The 17,974-nt window shown below is 65.1% G+C and overlaps 1 protein-coding gene across 4 annotated transcripts in view; it reads left to right on the forward strand.

Moving 5' to 3' along the window:
• Window positions 1-17,974, forward strand: part of PLCH2 (phospholipase C eta 2) — a 64,556-nt gene that overhangs the window by 44,616 nt on the left and 1,966 nt on the right. For 3 of the 4 annotated variants that reach the window (XM_013064689.2, XM_013064690.2, XM_013064692.2), the window contains 17 exons: window positions 2,081-2,251; window positions 4,474-4,567; window positions 4,763-4,966; window positions 5,253-5,373; window positions 6,894-7,065; window positions 7,438-7,545; window positions 8,668-8,826; window positions 11,153-11,239; window positions 11,643-11,725; window positions 12,161-12,258; window positions 12,338-12,520; window positions 12,858-12,965; window positions 13,549-13,673; window positions 13,752-13,836; window positions 14,050-14,196; window positions 14,642-14,721; window positions 16,721-17,018. In XM_013064689.2, coding sequence (XP_012920143.1) covers window positions 2,081-2,251; window positions 4,474-4,567; window positions 4,763-4,966; window positions 5,253-5,373; window positions 6,894-7,065; window positions 7,438-7,545; window positions 8,668-8,826; window positions 11,153-11,239; window positions 11,643-11,725; window positions 12,161-12,258; window positions 12,338-12,520; window positions 12,858-12,965; window positions 13,549-13,673; window positions 13,752-13,836; window positions 14,050-14,196; window positions 14,642-14,721; window positions 16,721-17,018 — 2,323 coding nt within the window. Of the gene's footprint in view, window positions 1-2,080; window positions 2,252-4,473; window positions 4,568-4,762; window positions 4,967-5,252; window positions 5,374-6,893; window positions 7,066-7,437; window positions 7,546-8,667; window positions 8,827-11,152; window positions 11,240-11,642; window positions 11,726-12,160; window positions 12,259-12,337; window positions 12,521-12,857; window positions 12,966-13,548; window positions 13,674-13,751; window positions 13,837-14,049; window positions 14,197-14,641; window positions 14,722-16,720; window positions 17,478-17,974 lie in introns of all 4 variants that reach the window. The other variant, XM_045063576.1, reaches the window with a different exon arrangement.

The following is a 17,974-nucleotide window of genomic DNA, read 5'->3' on the forward strand; positions in this document are numbered from 1 at the left end:
CAGGACCTGAAGGTCACGCACAAAGTCCTGGCTTGAAGATGTGCCCAGGCTGGGAGCCCTGGGGAGCCCATGCCCACCCGGTCCTGTAGGGACACGGGGCCTCTCAGGCAGGCTTCAACACGGGATTCCCCACAGAGCCCTCTGACCCGCCCCTGGCTTGGCTGAGTCCAGGCTCTGACCAGATCCCCTCGAGGATGCCCAGAGCAGTGGGAGACCCTGCAGCCTGGAGCCTACGGGTGTGTGTGTGTGTGTGTGTGTGTGTGTGTGTGTGTGTGGTGGCGGCTCTGGGCTGGCCTAGAGCTGTGGACCCCAGAGCCTGTGCCCCCCCACCATGTCCACGGTAGTCCCCAAGTCCCCAGGCCTCCCCCAGTCCCCGGCCCCTGGCCATCTTCACGACATCCTTCCCAGTGCTCTGGAGCCCAGGACAGGAGCACTGACTTCCCACCGGGCCAAGCAGCTCTGATCACTAGAGTCAATTTGGTTGCCAAGAAATTTCAAGATTATTTCCAATACCTGGAAGTGCCTGATCAAAGGAGAGAACTGTATAGGGCAAAGGGCGCCTTGAACATAGTTTCGTGAAGTCTGAGGCAACAGCAGTGTGGCTAGGCCCCGCGTGGCCCTCGGGTGCCCAGCAGAGTGGCTCCAGCCGGAGTGGGCCTTGGCCGGCCGGTGACTGGGCGGAAGGAGCGGCCCAAGGACTGGGGCTGAGGGGCTGTGCTTTGGAGTCTCATCCTCGGAACGTGTTTTCACTCGCCCCGAGGGCTCGCTGCGGGACGGAGGGCAGGCGGCCTCCCCAGCCTGGACTCCTGGTGGTACAGCCCAGCAAAGAACCGGGTGGGAGGGCACATCACCCCGTGGACCGGACAGGGCGGTGGGCGTCCATGCACAGCTCCACCCACACCCCGGGACGGCCGCCCACCTGGCCGTCCTGCCGGCTCTCAGACCCAGGGCTGCCCTCCAACACAGCTGCAGACACACATGGTCTTCAGTCCTGTCCCAGCCGTGGCATGGGTGCTGGTGTCCTGGGCTGAGGCTCAGGGGCCCTGCTGTGTGCCCATCACGGCGCCCCTCTAGGAGCAGGCGTTAGAGATCTGCCCCCCCCCAAGAGGAGTACTCTCCCTGGGCATGGGGACGTGGGGGTGTCTGTGGTCCCTGGTTCCCTGGTGACGCTCCCGGTTCAGAGAGGGCCTCAGGGACCTGCCGCCCACGCCCCACCCCCGTCACCCCAGGTTGTGTCCGACCAGGAAAGACTGTCCAGACAGGAGGCAGGGCCGCGAGCACTGCTGTCCGTGGTGCTGACCCCACGCCCGTCCCCGCTGTGCCCTCAGCCTCCGGGGTTCCTGCTCACACCCAGAGCACTGGGGCTGGAGAGGCACCTGCTGCGGGGCCTTTCTGAGCCATTCCCAGGGATCGCCATGGCCCCGGGGCTCCTCAGGCTCCTCTGGGCAGCCCAGCCTGCCGTTGCCCGGTCCCTTGTCCTCTGGGTCTGTCCCGGCTCTGACGTTTGGTGTTCCCAGGGTCTGATGCTTCAGGGGTTGCTCCCTGAGGGGTGGGTTCATGAAGGACTCTGTGGTCTCACTGGCATCCAGCGGGCTCCTGCTGGTGTTGTGAGAGCTGCCCTGCTGGCAGGAAGGAGTCAGCTGCAAGGTGCTCTCTCCCTGCTGCGCGGCCGGAAGGCAGGGCACTCGGTACACCCTGCGGCCTTGAGCTCTTCTGGCCACTGGGCACCCTGGTACCATCACAGGCTCAGAGCCTGGGGTGGGCATTAACTCCAGAGCGGCCTATTAGCTGCCACATAGAGGTGTCAGCTCTAACGTGGGATGCTGACCCCCAGATTGGAGTTTCGATTCCAGTGTGGAGTGTTGGTTCTCAGTGTGGGGTGACTGTGCCAGGTTTAGGTGTAAGTTGACCTTGAAGGTCTGGGACTAGGGGCGGGAAGGGTCAGATCTGTGTTAAAGGGTCACTCAGTGGCTTCTTGGTGGGAGAGTCGGGCGGGGGGAGCCCAGTGAATTCTCTGCTGCAAGGATCCCAGGCAGCTCTCAGGCTGGGACACTGGGGGACACAGATTTCTGGCATGCAGGAAGCAGACACAGATGACCACCAGGGGACGCTGGGCTTTGAGGAGTTCTGTGCCTTCTATAAGATGATGTCCACCCGCCGGGACCTCTACCTGCTCATGCTGACCTACAGTGACCACAAGGACCACCTGGACGTCACTGACCTCCAGCGCTTCCTGGAGGTGGAGCAGAAGGTGAGGGCCTGGGCAGCGGCCACAGGGTCCAAGCCTCCACGGCCTCGCCTTGGGCTCCCAGGGCCCTTGAACTGGTTGAGTGTGGCTGAGAACCCTTCAGTGTGTGAGGATGGGTGCTAGCCTGGCATTCAGGGTTCCACTCCATGGACCTGCTTCGGTTCCCATCATGGGCCATGCCAGCCTCTTCGAGGTCCCATGGAGACCCTGAGGGACCCTGGGGAAGTTCCACGGCTTCTCCCCTGTGGGCCTCTGAGCAGCTCAGCCCTGACCACAGACACTCTGAGCTTCCTGAAGGGAGCCTGTGCCTCACCACAGCGCCTTTAGCGTGGAACTCCCCGTGGAACGGGGTTCCATGCTCTAGGCATCCCTCCTGTTCCCGTCATGGCTCTGGTTCCCCCCATGGCTCTGGTTCGCCCGTACCCCTGAGCTCCAGGCCCGCCGCTGCCACCATTCACCCATCTGTGCAGCAGATGCCTGGATGCCCTGGGAGCCCGAGGGGCGTGCACCCCTTTCCCCTGACTCTATGCCCCCCTGCCCATCCGAAGAGGCTGAGGGCTCCCTGGGCATAGCCCTGTAGATGGGGGGGTGCAGTGGCCAGAGGCTCAGGGATGGGGGCGCCCTTGACCTCGGACCAGGCAGGAGCTGGCTGTTGCTTTCTGCGGTGGGCAGGACGCTGACACTCTGCAGTAGGAGAGGGAAGGCCAGTGTCCCTGGGCCCTCTCTTTCTGAGGAAAGAGCGCTCCTTTGGCAGGGCTCAAACAGCTTGTGGCTGCCACCTCAGGGCCGGTGGGAGGTCACCTTGAGGATCAACTTGCAGACTTGAAACTTCCTGAAACCCTCAGGGACCTCATTTTGGGCAGAGGGTGAGAGGGAGTCAGACTCCAGGTTAAGGAAAATGGTTCTCGGCCACTGGGCTGGGCCCAAAATTGGGCGGCCGGATCAGCAGGGACAGCTGAGAGAGCCAGGCTGGTCAACGTGGTGTTTGCACCAACAGCCCAAAAGTCCCTGGCAGGCATTGGCCGTACCTCGACCTGCAGGGCTGCCTCAAGCCCAGGACATCAGAGAGGGCTACAGCTGGGACAGTTCTCCCAGAACGCCTCCCCTAACATGTACAGATTAATGCGTTCTGTTCTTGTGGCCGCACTGCTAGAAAAGCTCTGGGGTTGGACAGGAGAGACTTGCACCAGCCTCACGGTTCCTGATGTCCAGACCAACTCCAAACCCTAACCCTAACCCTAGCCCTAACCCTAGCCCTTACCCCAACCCTATCCCTATCCCCTAACCCTACCCCTAACCCTAACCTCCTCAGCCCAGCCACTGTGGGCAGCCCTGGGACGAGGCTGTGGGTTCTCTGTCACGGTGGCTGGTGTGCATGGGGGGAGGGTAGAGGTGAGAGTACGGTCCTGTCTGGGATGGGCAGTTCTGACTCATTATTCCCTGTCCTTCACCCTAAGCTTTCTAGAACATCTATCTGGGACAAAAACTGTCCACCAGGAAGGCCGTTTGAGCCCTCAGCCAGGCCTCTGGACTCTGGGCTCTGACCCGCGGTGCCCCCTTTCCCTTCTGTCACCAGTGACGCACCCACAGCTGCATTACTCGGGAATGGTGGGTCTGCATCTGGGACCTGGGGGCTCCAGGCCTGCTGCACCACAGGGCCCTGGGAGGTCCCTTGGCCTCTGGCTCCTGGGGTCACTGATGTGCAGGGCTGTCTTGGGCTCATCTTTGTGGTGCAGCTCACCCGTGAGAGATGTGGGGAGGCAGCAGGAGAGGCAGGGAGAGGAGGCGCCCTGGGTCCCTCCAAGGTTGGCCTGGGTCCTGGTTCCCCTGTACCTCCTCCCATACGGGGACTTCTGCCGGGACAGCCCTGGTCCATAGCTCTTGAGTTGCCTAGCCCGGTGGGGATGAGGGGTGGCCCAGCCGATGGAACCAAAGACCCTTCCCCGGCTTCAAGGATCTGAAGCCGTAGACAGTTCTTCTGAAGCCGTGTGACCCACCAGTAGTCCTCTGGCCACCGAGTCCCAAGTCTTGTGACACTGGGGGCAGCTAGCGTGCCCCCCAATCCAGGAAGCACATCACAGGGGCCTGAACCTCCCCCCGCCGTGGTTAGTCTTGATGTGATGATCAGAGGCAGGGGGGAGGCAGTGGGGAGGTGGTGGGTGCTGCCCGAGGCTACCCAGGCCAGTGACAGGCTAGCCTGGGCTTAAGCCCCTGCTCTGGCCTAGGTGGTGGGTGTGACCCTTGAGAGCTGCCGGGACATCGTCCAGCAGTTCGAGCCCTGCCCGGAAAACAAGACTAAGGGGGTGCTGGGCATCGACGGTGAGTGGGGGCGTGGCTGCGGGTTTGCTGTCCTGGCGGGCCCATGGGGGGTGCGGGCCGGCAATACGAGGGCGGGGCAGCTGGCCCGAGCGGGCAGCTCCCTGTCTAAGGTGGCGCGGGGGTGGGTGGTGCTGAGATGAGCCTTGGGGCGGGATCGGCGTGCGGGGCTAAGCGCCCCCGGTGCCCCCGACGCAGGCTTCACCAACTATACTCGGAGTCCCGCCGGCGACATCTTCAACCCTGAGCACCACGGCGTGCACCAGGACATGACGCGGCCGCTGAGCCACTATTTCATCACCGCGTCCCACAACACCTACCTCGTGGGCGACCAGCTCCTGTCCCAGTCTCGGGTGGACATGTACGCCTGGGTCCTGCAGGCCGGCTGCCGCTGCGTGGAGGGTACGTGCGAGGGGCTCTGGCTGCGGGCCTGGGCTGCGGACCGGCGTCTGCTCTTGGGGACACCGGTGCTGGCTCTGAGTGGCATGACTGCCCTCCCCCCCCGCGGGGGCTGGGACAGGCTCCTGCTGGTGTTGGCAGCTGAGCGGGAGGTCCCCACGTGGTGGGTCTGCCCGACCCGAGGTCCCTGCGTGGTGGGTCTGCCCAACCGAGGTCCCCGCACCGTGGGTCTGCCCGACCGAGGTCCCCGCGCCGTGGGTCGGCCTGACCAAGGTCCGCCTGCCCACAGTGGACTGCTGGGACGGGCCCGACGGGGAGCCCATCGTGCACCACGGCTACACTCTGACCTCCAAGATCCTCTTCAAAGATGTCATCGAAACCATCAACAAATACGCTTTCGTCAAGAATGAGTGAGTGGCTGGGACTGGGGAAGGGGCCCCTAGCAGAGGGTGGGGGGAGGGGCCACAGGGCTCTTCCTGCCCCTCCCCACATCCTCTCTCAGGAGGCATGTTTGCAGAGGTCGCAGGACTGACTCTGGGGCTCTCGTTGAGGCTGAGGGTCAGGGAAGGCAGTGGAGCCACAGGTCTGGGGAGAGGGAGGCTGGTGGGGGCAGTTGGTGACAGATGAGCTTTGGCTGGTGGGTCCCCTGTGCCCACAGTCCCTGTCGCACACACTTGCGGGCCCTGGGGTCAGCCTCCTCCAGCACTGGTAGCTCTGGCACTAATTAACCCCCAGAAGCTGCTCTATGTCCAAACTCAATTTGCCGTCACTCAGCTGTAGCTACAGACACCGTTGAGCAAAATCCAATTTAGTTTCTGGAAATAGAAGACCGCCTCCCCATACTCAGTCACCTTCAAGTCTTGGCTAAACAAGGCTCTCAGGCAAGGAGAGAACTAATTTGACGAGGGAGGGGCGGAGAAGCAAGATTGACTTAGGAAACAGAAATAGACGGGCCCCTCCCGAAGGAGCTTGCCCAAGCCCTGTGTGGGGCTGCCAGAAGGCAGTGGGAGTGCGGAGTGGCAGCCTGGGCCTAGAACTGAGGTGAGGGAGGCACGTCAGGGCAGCGGAGCTGGGACAGACAGGCGTTTGGGGCCGCTGAGAACCCAGGGTCTCAGCACCGGGCTTGCAAGCTCTGGGCGCCAGCATGATCTTTGCAGGCAGAGGGTTCTTCCCTAGCGCCTTGGACTTGAGGCTTCAGTCGCTAGCCTGACAAATGGGGAGATGAGTACTTTTGCCCCACGTCCTGTTTGCGATGCGGGACTTGTCTCTTACTCTGATTCATGCCCTCTAGGTCGGAGCCACCTCCGTTTTCTAAAAAGATCACGTTACCTATTGGCAAAAATCCAAGTAAAATGTGCACTTGGTTAAAAAGTGAATGAAACAGCTGAAGAGCATAATGAAAATTCCTAGTAGCGCTCCCTGTCCTGCACTGCGCGGTAACACCAATGCTCTGCCCTGTGGCGTGGGCCCAGCCGATGTCTCCTTTCTCATGGGAAGGAGTTGGGACCAGTGTTGGGACCCTGGCGCCGTTCGCAGGGCCGTGTCTGCGGTGTCCAGGCTAACCAGATTGTCTTTTCAGTCGGTTCACCGCTCCGCGTCGCACCTCCGTTGAGTCCATCATTTTTAAACCATGACTTGCTGACTTGCTTGACTGTGTCCCCTGGTTTTCCTGGAGTTTCTAATCGCCTTTGTTTTTACTTCCCGGGATAAGAACCGCAGGCCTTCTTCACTGTCCTAGCAACTTTCACACCCACTCGGTTGCTTTTCAAAGCCATCGAAGGGCCCCTTCCCACAGTGGCTGGCAGGTCCGTCTATCCGGACTGCTGGGAAGATCTCTTCATTCACTGGTGCAGGTGACTTGAGGTCTTAGGCAGGTGGGGCCTGGCCCTCCCCTGGCTTCACTCTGTTCTTCCCACGTTGGGGCCCACAGGTACCCGGTGATCCTGTCCATTGAAAACCACTGCAGTGTCATCCAACAGAAGAAGATGGCCCGGTATCTGACTGATATCCTCGGGGACAAGCTGGACTTGTCGTCCGTAAGCGGGGAGGACGCCACCGTGCTTCCCTCTCCGCAGATGCTCAAGGGCAAGATTCTGGTGAAGGTGAGCCCCTGCCTGCCCCTCCCTGGGCTGGCCTCCTACTGGGCCTCTGACCGCTGCTCTGGGGCCAGGTGAGAGACAGTTGCCCTGCTCTAGAGAGTACAGGGCTCCATGCTGAGGAGTCAGGGTGGGCCCTGCCCCCGACCTGGCCTCAGTCTCTCCCGTGCTGGGCTCGTAATCTAGGGACTTCCATGTGCACAGCCCAGCCTTTCCCTCCTGTGCTGCCACAGCAAGGGAGTGCTGGGCGGGCCTCTACCCCATGACCTGAAGTCCACGAGCTTACGAAGGGCTCCTTCCCTTTGCTGCTTCTTGGGTGGGTGCTGGCTTCCCGGCCCTTGCGGCAGGACGCCTCCCGTGGTCCCCGCCTCCCCGCAGGGCAAGAAGCTTCCTGCCGGCATCAGTGAGGATGCCGAGGAGGGCGAGGTGTCTGATGAAGACAGCGCGGACGAGATGGACGAGGACTGCAAACTCCTCAACGGGGACGTGAGTAGGGCTGGGAGGAAGGCGGGAGCTGCAGCCCCGACAGCAGGCTCCGAGCCTCGCTGGGAGGAGGCAGGTGGCTGGGGGGGGGTACCTGGGTGGTGCGACGGTGCTTTGCACAGTGGCTAGACAGCGGCCTGTGCTCGGCTGGAGGGGGTGCCTTCCCCACCGGAGACTCGGCCCAAGTTGGCTAGTGGGCTTCCCGCTCTCTGCCCAGAGGCTCTGGGGCTGGGGGAGTCACACAGGGAGGCTGAGGAGTGCAAAAGGGCTCGGCCAGCGGGGCTGGGGGGGGCTCTGGGGGGCTCTGTAATTAGCTTCTTCTCTCCTCTGGGCGCTGTTCTAAGCTGCTGCTGTGAGGCAGGAAGGCGTTACTTCTCCCTGAGGGGCCATCAGATGGGAAAATAATTGAGCAGGAGCGTTCCCAGCCACGTAGGCTAATTGTTCTAGAAAAGCCTGAAGCAGCAGAATTCTTTCTGCTTTGGAGGTGGATGCAGATTTCTCTGGCCCCAGGTGACTGTGAACCCAGGTTGTCTAACGTCTACCTTGCGTGACTCCTGGGGTGCCCAGACGCACACGGCCCAGAACCTGCCCTGGAGGGGTTCCCGTGTGTCAGGGCTATAAGGGGGCGGGGGCTATTCTAGGCGGGGAGGAGCCCTGGAGGCTGCCAGCCGGCCATCCGTCCCTGCCCCCTGCCCACTCCTTGAGGTGTCTGGGAGCCAGGGGTGAGATCCCACATCCCCAGCTGCTTAGGGCTCCCACCGGCTGCACTGACCTCCTCCTGCAAGGACCACCCGCCTGATGCCTGGAAAGCTGTCTGCCGAGCTTCCTCGAGCAGCGTTGAGCATGCAGGTGTTCGAATCAGAGAGGTCTTCGTTTCGGGCCTGCTGGTCACGGTCCAGGGCCCCGGGCAAATGACACGTCTGCCGTGTAGCCCTGCGGCGGGGCGGCGTGCGGATAAGCAAGGTTGTGTAGGAGCAGGTGTGCGGCTGGGGCGAGGGCCAGAAGCCGAGATGGGGCTCGGGCTCCCCAGCTCCAGCAAGCCCCTCCAGCAGGGACCTGGGGGCCGTCACCGCTGCTGCCGCAGGGCTGAGATGATGGCACGGGGTGGCCGTCTCGCTCTGGCAGGTCGCCACCAATCGGAAGCGTGTGGAAAACATTGCCAAGAAGAAACTAGACTCGTTAATGAAGGAGTCGAAGATTCGGGACTGTGAGGACCCAAATGACTTCACCGTGTCCACGCTGCCCCCGTCTGGAAAGCTTGGGCACAAGGCAGAGGGCAAAAAGGTGAGGGCCGTGTACCCCACAAGGTCAGCCTGCGGCTGAGGGCACACCTGTGCACACCTGTGCGTACACCTCCCCCCACAGACCTATGCCAGGTTTCTGGGTGGGGAGGACTCAGAGCACCTTGGGCCCTGGTGGGTGAGCGGTGGGCAGTATGTCTGGTGTGGCAACGCGACGTGAAGTCCCTGCTTTCCCTCGACCAAGAAATGTCTGGGCATGCACCTGGGGAGTTGGGGACACAGGATGGCCATTTGGACCTGGGAAACTTACCTCTGTGTGATTTTCTGTGGGGGGGGGGCGGAAGTCAGGGAGGGCTTCCTGGAGGAGGAGAAGGAAGAGGAAGAGCAGGAGAAGCTGCTTAGGCTGAGTGGCCAGGCATGGAGCTTGGAGGGGATCAGGGAACCACCCTGTCCCCAGCAGCACTAGGGCTTCCCCTGCTGGGACATGGGGAGGTGTGGGGCACAGAGCTCTCTGTGGGGGGTCTAAGCAGGGGGACGTCTGGGCAGTGGGGTCATGCATGTGTCCCCAACATACCTCTCTGTCCCCTTTGCTGGGAGGCCCGAAGTTGTGGCCCCCCCACCCCTTGGGAGGTCCTGTGTGGGAGAGGGCAGGCGGCTTGGGTGCCACCAGAGGAGCAAGGAAAGGACCCCAGTCAGGACCCCGGTCTTCAGTGCTGGGTGCAGCTCTAGTGGGGGCTGCGCTGGCCAAGGAGGGACTCAGCACCGCCTTCCCTGACATCTAGAGGGGCCGGGACTGGACCTTCTTGATCAGAGGGGACCGGCCAGGCTGGGTCCTGCCGTCTGTGCTCTGTCCAAGGCACAGAAACACTTTCTCCTGCTGTCCTGAGCGCTCCACCCCACCCTGCTGAGCTCTCTGGGGTCACTAGGCTGTGTCTGGGGGCAGGATTGGCCCAGGGCGGGCCCTCTGCTGCCCACAGCATCCCTGAGGGCGGTCGGAGCTAGGACCCGTGCTGGGACCCAGCCAAGCTCGGACATGTGGGCGCTGGGAGGGTGACAGTGGATTCTGGCTGAGGCTGCACTGATCCTCCAGGACGCGGGGTGACGCGCGCCCCTCCTTGGCTGCACCCAGATTTAGAGCCGCGTGTGCGTGTTGTTTCAGACAGTGTTTGCAGAGCCGCGACGCATGTCGGCCTCCCCGGCTCCCAGCACAGCAGGCACACGGCCCCCCGTGCCTCTGCCAGCGGGCCGTGGAGCCATCAGTAAACTAGGAGGGAGATGGGCTGGCGTTGCTGGGGCCGGGGCAGAGAAAGAGAAACGCTTCTGAGAGCGACAGGACCCTAGCTGATGCTGAGCTCCTCTGCGGCCGCCGAGGCGCAGCTGTGGACTAGCAGTGCACGAGCAGGACAGGCCCAGGGTGGAGATGGGAGAGTCCTGACTCCCCACGGGCACAGGCTTCTCCCCTGAGCCAGTGTGGGCAGCCCAGGGCAGCAGCTGGAGCTGGGGGGCAGCTGCCCAGCGTGCCGCGGACCACACACTCCTTTCCCGTGTGTGAGCCACAGGGGTGTTCAGGCCGAGGGGCAGGCACTCCGGGGGTTCTTGGGGGTCACTCCAGAGTATGAGGTCTTGTCCCCCGTGTCCCTGGGGTGGAACTGACCAGCATGCGCTCCCTGTCCCAATAGTGGGGTCCAGTGGGGTCCCCCTTGAGCTCCAGGGTCCACAACAGAGGGGGCCTTGCTCTCCTCCTGGCTGCGGCTGGTGGTCCAGGCCGGGGCACGCTTAGTGGGGAAGGTGCGTCCATGGGTGTGCAGACGTGTGACGTGCAGACAGGACCAGGCCTGGGGAGCCCCTCGGGCGGGGACACGGGAGGTACTCTGTAAGCAGCGGTGAGGAAGCCTCACGGTAGCCCTGAGGTGGACAAGAGCAGCTTCGGGGGGCGCAGACCGTGTTTGTCTCCTCCAGAAGCAGGACAGGACTCCAGAGCCGTGGGGAGCCTCACACGCACCTAACATGAGCACGTGCGGTCGAGTAAACTTCCAGACACACAAAGAGCGTTTCTCACACACTCACCCTCCGTGGGGAGAAAAGGCAGAACTGGGGACTGAATAGGTTTAGAGCAACATGTCCGGGGGGACTGAATAGGTTTAGAGCAACATGTCCGCTGAGCCCTCCCCGCCCCTCTTGGAGCCTGGTCCCCGGCAGCGGCCTCGGCGCCCACCGGGTAGCGGCGGACCAGGCTTCCACAGGCCTGGGGGGGGCAGCAGCCCCTCCTGCTCTTGCTCCTGCTCCCCCCGGCTTGTTCCGGGGGGGACACCCGGAGCTCTGGGCCTGAGGCTGGGCTCCCCCTGCTGCCCCGTCTCCCTCTCCCCCAGGCGGAGGAGGACGTGGAGTCAGGGGAGGACGCCGGGGCTAGCCGACGGAACAACCGGATCCTTATGAGCGGCTTCTCCAAGCGCAAGGTCGGGCGGGGCTCCCAGGCGGGGGCACCTTGCTGGGACCCTCTGTGTTCCACCAGCCCACGGGCCCAGCTGTCCCTGCGCCAGCCAGCCGGGGCCTCCCCTCCAGCCCCCGGGGCCCCGGCCCGCCTCCCGGAACCCCCCCGGGTTGCTTGCTACGTGTCTGTCGGGGGCTGCCGGGGGCAGGTGCCTCGACGGCCCCCCCGGTGCATAGCAGCCAACGTCCCTGGCTCACTCAGGCCCGGGCCCAGGCCGCCCGGCATACTGCGGGGGACAGGCAGGCTCAGCCGGGCAGCCCTGGTACCAGGCCCCCCGACAATAGGCCTGCCTCCTGCCCCCTCCGGCCTGTGCAGGGCCATGGCTGGTCTGGGGCTCCACCGGGCCTGACTCCACTCTCCCTTCATAGAAGAAGGCCAGCAAGCTGAAGAAAGTGGCCAGCGTGGAGGAGGGAGACGAGGACCTGGACTCCCAGGGCAGCCAGAGCCGGGGGTCAGTGCCCTGCCCCAGCCTGGACCCTGGACGGGTGGGGCAGGAAGTGCCGAGGCCCGTGTCCCTGAAACAGCGGACGCTGGACGCGCCGGCCCTGCTGTGGCCCCGTGAAGTCACAGTGGGCTGGGCGAGGGGGAGCCCAGCGTGTGGACCTCAGGGTCGTGGGGCCAGATGGGCCCACACGGACCCCTGCGCCTGCTCCCAGAGTCCGCTGTGTGGTTGGGTGGGCTTGGCGCCCGCACCTGTCCCTCCCCCCGCGTCTCTCCTCGGGGTCCCTTGCCCGTCCCGGAACCCCCCCGGGGCATAGTAGGCGTTGGGTGCGCGTTCTATGTGGACCAGGGAGCCTGGCTCGGGAACCGTGCTGCCCAGGCTGCCCCGAGTCCGCAGGGGCGCCCGTGCTGGCGTCCTGACGGCTATCGCCTCTCCTCCCTGCAGGGCCGCCCGGCAGAAAAAGACCATGAAGCTGTCCCGGGCCCTCTCAGACCTGGTGAAGTACACCAAGTCTGTGGGCATGCGCGACGTGGAGGCGGAGGGTGAGGGCCCCGGGCCCGGGAGCGGGAGCGGGTGCGCTGCGGCCTGGCGGGCCTCTGAGGCCGTCCCCCCGCCCCGCAGTGGCGTCCAGCTGGCAGGTGTCGTCCTTCAGCGAGACCAGGGCCCAGCAGATCCTGCAGCAGAAGCCGGCCCAGTACCTCCGCTTCAACCAGCACCAGCTCTCCCGCATCTACCCCTCCCCCTACCGTGTGGACTCCAGCAACTACAACCCCCAGCCCTTCTGGAACGCCGGCTGCCAGATGGGTGCGCTTGCTGCACGGAGAAGGGGGAGGGCCCGGCGCTCCAGGAGGCTGGGCTTGGAGAGCCTCGCCACACCCCGCTAGTGGCTGGCACTGGGGTGGGGTCCTAGGGCCCAGCGAGACTGAGGCACATCGGCCGCGTGCTTCTAGGGACGGCGGGGGGCTGGCTGTGCTGGGCTCCAGGGGCCTTCTGCCGGGACGCCTGACCTGGGTTGTACGTGAGGGTGAGCCTGGGGCCGGCTCCCGCAGGCGAACGCTGGACTTGGGGGCAGCCAAGCAGGGGAGGTGGGGGTGGGGCACGTGCTGGGCGCTGACAGGCCGCCTCGTGTTCACCCCCATAGTCGCCCTGAACTACCAGTCGGAGGGGCGGATGCTGCAGCTGAACCGGGCCAAGTTCAGTGCCAATGGGAACTGTGGCTACGTGCTCAAGCCCGAGTGCATGTGCCAGGGTGAGCCCGGGGCGCGGGGCATGGGGCGGGGGTTGCGGGGCGCGTAGGTAGGGGCAGCTGCCACAGGCTCACCTCCAAAGTACGGGTGCCAGAAGTGGGGGTGCAGCAGAGGGCCCCACGCTACCAGGGGCTGGCAGGGGTGAACGAGGGAGCCCCTTCGCACGCCTGACCCCCACGAGGCTCCCAGCAGGACGCATCTGGGGCGACTGCCCACGGGGCAGTCAGAACCTCCGAATCCCTTCCCGGAGCCTCCAGCTCTCTCACTGCTGGCTGCTGGCAGCTGCGTGGGGCTGTCCCCGTTGTAACCTGGATCTCGCCCAGCCCTCCTGGCCAGCCTTGGCTAACTTCACTCTACCGCCTGGGGGCACGGGCCTGCGGAGCCCCATCACCGGGAGCCCGGCGTGTGGAGGGTGGCGAGGACGGTCCCAGGGGACACCGGCACGCAGACCTTTGGTGCGCCCATGCTGGAACCCTGCTCCTCTGCCCCTGTCCCCGGCCCGGGACTCCAGGCCGGTCAACGGGGTGCAGTGGAGTGCCCCATGCCGCCACAAAGCCCTCAGCCTGGTCCCCTGGCCCCTCCCAGGCGTCTTCAACCCCAACTCCGAGGACCCTCTGCCCGGACAGCTCAAGAAGCAGCTCGTGCTCCGCATCATCAGCGGACAGCAGCTCCCCAAGCCACGGGACTCCATGCTGGGGGACCGAGGCGAGGTAGGAGGGCCCCGGCGGGGGCGGGTTGGGCAGCGCCGCCACGCCAGGCCCGGTGCCACCCCTGCCCTACCTGCCCAGATCATCGACCCCTTCGTGGAGGTGGAGGTCATCGGGCTCCCCGTGGACTGCAACAAGGAGCAGACGCGTGTGGTGGACGACAATGGTGAGGCTCGCAGGGGAAGGCGGGGCGGGGGACGATCCTGTGACCCTGCACTGCCCCCTCGCAGGAGCCCGTGGGGGAGCCTGGGCCCCAGGGGCTGGTTTTCTCCGCCGGGCGGCCAGCCTAGGCTGAGGCACCAGAAGAGGGCGTGGGCCCAAGTGGCCTCCCGGCTAGGGATTGGGGTGAGAGGTGACCCCTCCTCCTGGTGGCCTCTAGGATTCAACCCCATGTGGGAGGAGACGCTGGTGTTCACCGTGCATATGCCTGAGATCGCACTGGTGCGCTTCCTTGTCTGGGACCATGACCCCATTGGGCGTGACTTCATTGGCCAGAGGACGCTGGCCTTCAGCAGCATGATGCCAGGTAGGCGGGGGCTGGCAGGGTGGGGAGGGGCAGCATCCCCCATGATAGAGACCTACGTCCCCTGCGCTCAGGCTGGCGTCTGCCACAGAGGCCAGCACACCCCACACAGAGCAGTCCCTCCCCCACACCCAGTGTGTCCCCCACACCACAGGCAGTGCCTCCCGTAGGTCGGTGGAGGGTACCAGGGCTAAGCTCCCATCTGTGGGTCGGCTCCCGCCATGGGTGGGTCTAGGGACGCAGTCGGGACCGAGGAGGAAGGTATGGGGCCAAGGGCGCTTTGAGGATGCGGGAGGGGAGGAGCGCTCAGGCTGCGCATCAGCTGGCCCCCGGGAAGGGGAGGAGCCCATGAAATCAGCGGGCTTCCTGGAGGAGGCGTCCCCAGAGCTGGGCTCCCGGGCCATATTCAGGGCCTTTGAGCAGAGTGGGCGGGTGACCGGTATTGCAGGCTACCGGCACGTGTACCTAGAGGGGATGGAAGAAGCCTCCATCTTTGTCCACGTGGCTGTCAGTGACATCAGTGGTAAGGTGAGAGCTGCCTGCAGGACCCCAGTCCCACCCCAGCCACGCTGCCAGGTTTGCCGGGTCTCCTGGGTACCTTGCTGGGCCTGTTTCTCCACCGGCCAAGTGGGTGGGGGGGGCACCGCGGCTCAGCCCCCGCTCCCCATCTCTCTCGAGCCTCCCCAGTCCTTCTGCGTCTCGGGATCCCTGGTCCTCCGTCCGTCCCTGGCTTTGCTCCCAGTCCCCCGCATCCCTGGATGGGGGACCTCCCCTGTCTCCCCCTTTCTGAGCTCCGGGCCCAGGCGGGGGCCAGTGTGTGGCGGTGTGTCAGGCATGCACGGGGGGCTGGCGTGGTCCTGGTGCCCATTGTCTCTCTCCTGCCACCTCCACGGCCCCAAGGTGCTGCCGGGCACGGTGCCGCAGGCCGCTCGGCTCTTGCCCGCCGTCCAGCCGCCTGTCTGTCCTGCGTCTGCCTGTGTCCGCGGGCTCCTCGCCCGGCTGTCTGCGTCTCACAGCCGTCACTCTGTCTCTTTGGTCTTGCAGTGGCCTCCCCCATGTCCAAAGTCTACTTTTAGAAGGACAGTCCTGTTAGGAGCTTGAAGGTACCCCAGCGCCAGGGCGGCGGAGCCCGCCCGCCCACCACCTGCATGCTCAGGTCGCCCCACTAGCATCTGTGGCTCCCGGTAGCATTTTGGAGACTGTCAGCTCATGCGACATGGTCGTGATGTGGTTCTGGGGTCCCTCGGGCCATGCCCAGCCACAGAGCAGCATTTATGAGGCAGGTCCAGGACTCCGGCGAGGCCTCCTGTGTGGGGACCCCTCCTGGCCTTCCGTCCCTCCTCTGTCTGGCGCCCTGTGCCCCCCCCACCCCCACCTCGTGTCCTGTCCTCTAGCTCAGAGCGCCGCCGGCTCCCCTGCCCCCCGTGTGCTCCCTGCCCTTACCCTTCCTCTCGGCCCCTCTGCCCCCCGTGTGCTCCCTGGCTCTGTGTGCACCCATGATGCCCGCTGTGGGGTGGGGATGCCCCAGGGACCAGGTGCTTTGAGCTTGAATCCTGGACCTTCTTCTAGATGACTTTGCCACCAACTTTGACCAAATTGCTTTGGATTTGGGATCTTGAATCGGGAAGCCGATTCAAGTGCGGGCCACGTGAACAGCCCTGCGCAGAAGCACCCCCTATCCCTGGGCAGTTGTGGCTGTGGTCAGGGCCTCTGCATGTGAAGACCCTTCTGGCCTCTGCACTCCGGAGACGCAACTGTCGGCCTCTCTGGCAGTGACCTGGGCCCTTGTCAGCTGGTCCCGGGGATCCCCAGCTGCCCTGCTCAGAGAGGGAGGCGGCGGGGAGAGGCCTGGCTGTCCAGGAAGGCCGAGGCCAGCAGCAGTTCAGGGAATGCCGAGGCAGCCTGGGCCCTGCCCTTGGGGCTGCTGCACAGAGAGCACGGTGAGGCCGGTAGCAGTCGGGAAGGCTTCCCAGAAGAGGCAGCCCCTCCGGGGGAGCGAGCAGGCAGGGGTGTGGGAGAGCAGACCACTGGCCTGCGCTCGGCTTTGCTTGCTTCCTTGGCCTGTGTGCCCAAAGGCAGGGTGAGCGTGAGCGGGGCGGTGCCGCTCTCACGGGGTTTTCTCTCCTCTCTCTCTCCCTGCCAGCACCCCCGGGCGCCCTGTGCCAGCCTGCTCGGCTGGAGCCGGGGGCTTTGGGAACCTGTGAGGGGTACCTGGTGGGCACAGGAGCCACGGTTCAAGGTCCCTGTCTGGGCGGCCCGGGGGTCTCCTCCTTCAAGCCCTCACAGGGTCCACCTGTCCTGAGACCCTCAGACCCTCCCCCTGCATTCAAGGAAGGCAGCATCCCCGGTCTGTACAGAGGCCATAGCAGCTGCTGTCCCTGGCAGGGGTGCCCTGGGGACACGCTTCCCCACCCGCAGCTGTGAGCGGCACAAGCCTGACACGCTGGCCCTTGGGCTGCAGCAGCGAGCTGGGAGTCCCTGGTCCCCGGGGCCTGGCTGCCGGCTATGTGGGCTCCTTCTCTTGCAGGTCAAGCAGGCTCTGGGCCTAAAAGGCCTGTTCCTCAGAGGCCCAAAGCCCGGGTCACTGGACAGTCATGCTGCTGGGCGGCCCCCACCTCGGCCCTCCGTTAGCCAGAGGCTCCTGCGGCGCACGGCCAGCGCCCCGACCAAGAGTCAGAAGCCGGGCCGCAAGGCCTTTCCGGAGCTGGTCCTGGGCACGCAGGACACAGGCTCTGAGGGGGAGGTCCGTGACGTGGCTGCTCCCAGCCCCGGCCCCACCCTGGAGGCCCCTGCCCCCGAGGAGCCCGGCAGCCGCAGCCCCCGAGGTAAGGCGCCGGTGGGGAAGAGCCCGATGCCCCAGAATCTGGGCCAGGAGCCGCCCCCTTGTGCCCCTGAGGGCCCCGGGCCTGCCGGGATGGCCGCCACCTGCATGAAGTGTGTGGTGGGCTCCTGCGCCGGTGAGGACGCCGAGGGCCTGCGGCGGGGACGTCTGCCAAGCCCCGGGTCCCCGGCCACACACGAGGCCATCAGCCAGCAGCCCCGGGCCAGGGCGGACTCGCTGGGGGCTCCTTGTGCCGGCCCGGGGAGAGGCAGAGGGGCCCTGCGGCAAGGTCCGGGAGGCGGCTCTGTGTCCACGGACTCCAGCGGCCTGGGCAGTCCCGAGGTGTTCCCCCACTGGCCTGAGGGCGCCCGCAGGCAGGCAGGGGCCCTGCAGAGGGAGATGAATGCCTTGTTCGTTCAAAAGCTGGAGGAGATTAGGAGTAATTCCTCCATGCTGTCCACCGGTAAGACCAGACGCTCCTGGCCGGCGTCCTCTGTGCCGCCCCCACGCCCCCTTCGGCATGGCCCGGGCCGGGCACCCTCCCTGTGCTTCTGTGTTCAGAACCTGCCTCTGTGTGCTCGTCTGGCTGCTTCTCCTTTGCTCCGCTGGCTTGCCTGGGCGTCCCCTGCCGCCCCCCGCACCCCTTCCCCAGCTGATGGTACCAACCCCCTCTTGCCCTCAGAGACTCCCCACGAGCCCCTCAGTGAGAGCGGGTCTGACGCGCTGACCCGATGTCCCCGGCCGGCAGCCCCCGCTGCCCTACTTTGCTGGCCGGCCCTGCCCTCTGCTGGCGCTTTTGCTAAGAGCTGGGGGCAGCTTCCTGTCCCCCCACCCTCTCCCCCCAGGGCCAGGCTGCCGTTGTTCGGCCCCTGGCCCTGCACCGCAGTCCTCTGGGAAGCCTGGAGTGTGTCGGTGATGCTCTGCAAGGCGGCCCCTGACGCCCCGAGACAGCTGAGGGTG

Source organism: Mustela putorius, unplaced genomic scaffold, assembly GCF_011764305.1.
Source record: "Mustela putorius furo isolate JIRA1106 unplaced genomic scaffold, ASM1176430v1.1 tig00003853_pilon_pilon_pilon, whole genome shotgun sequence".
NCBI lineage: Eukaryota > Metazoa > Chordata > Mammalia > Carnivora > Mustelidae > Mustela > Mustela putorius.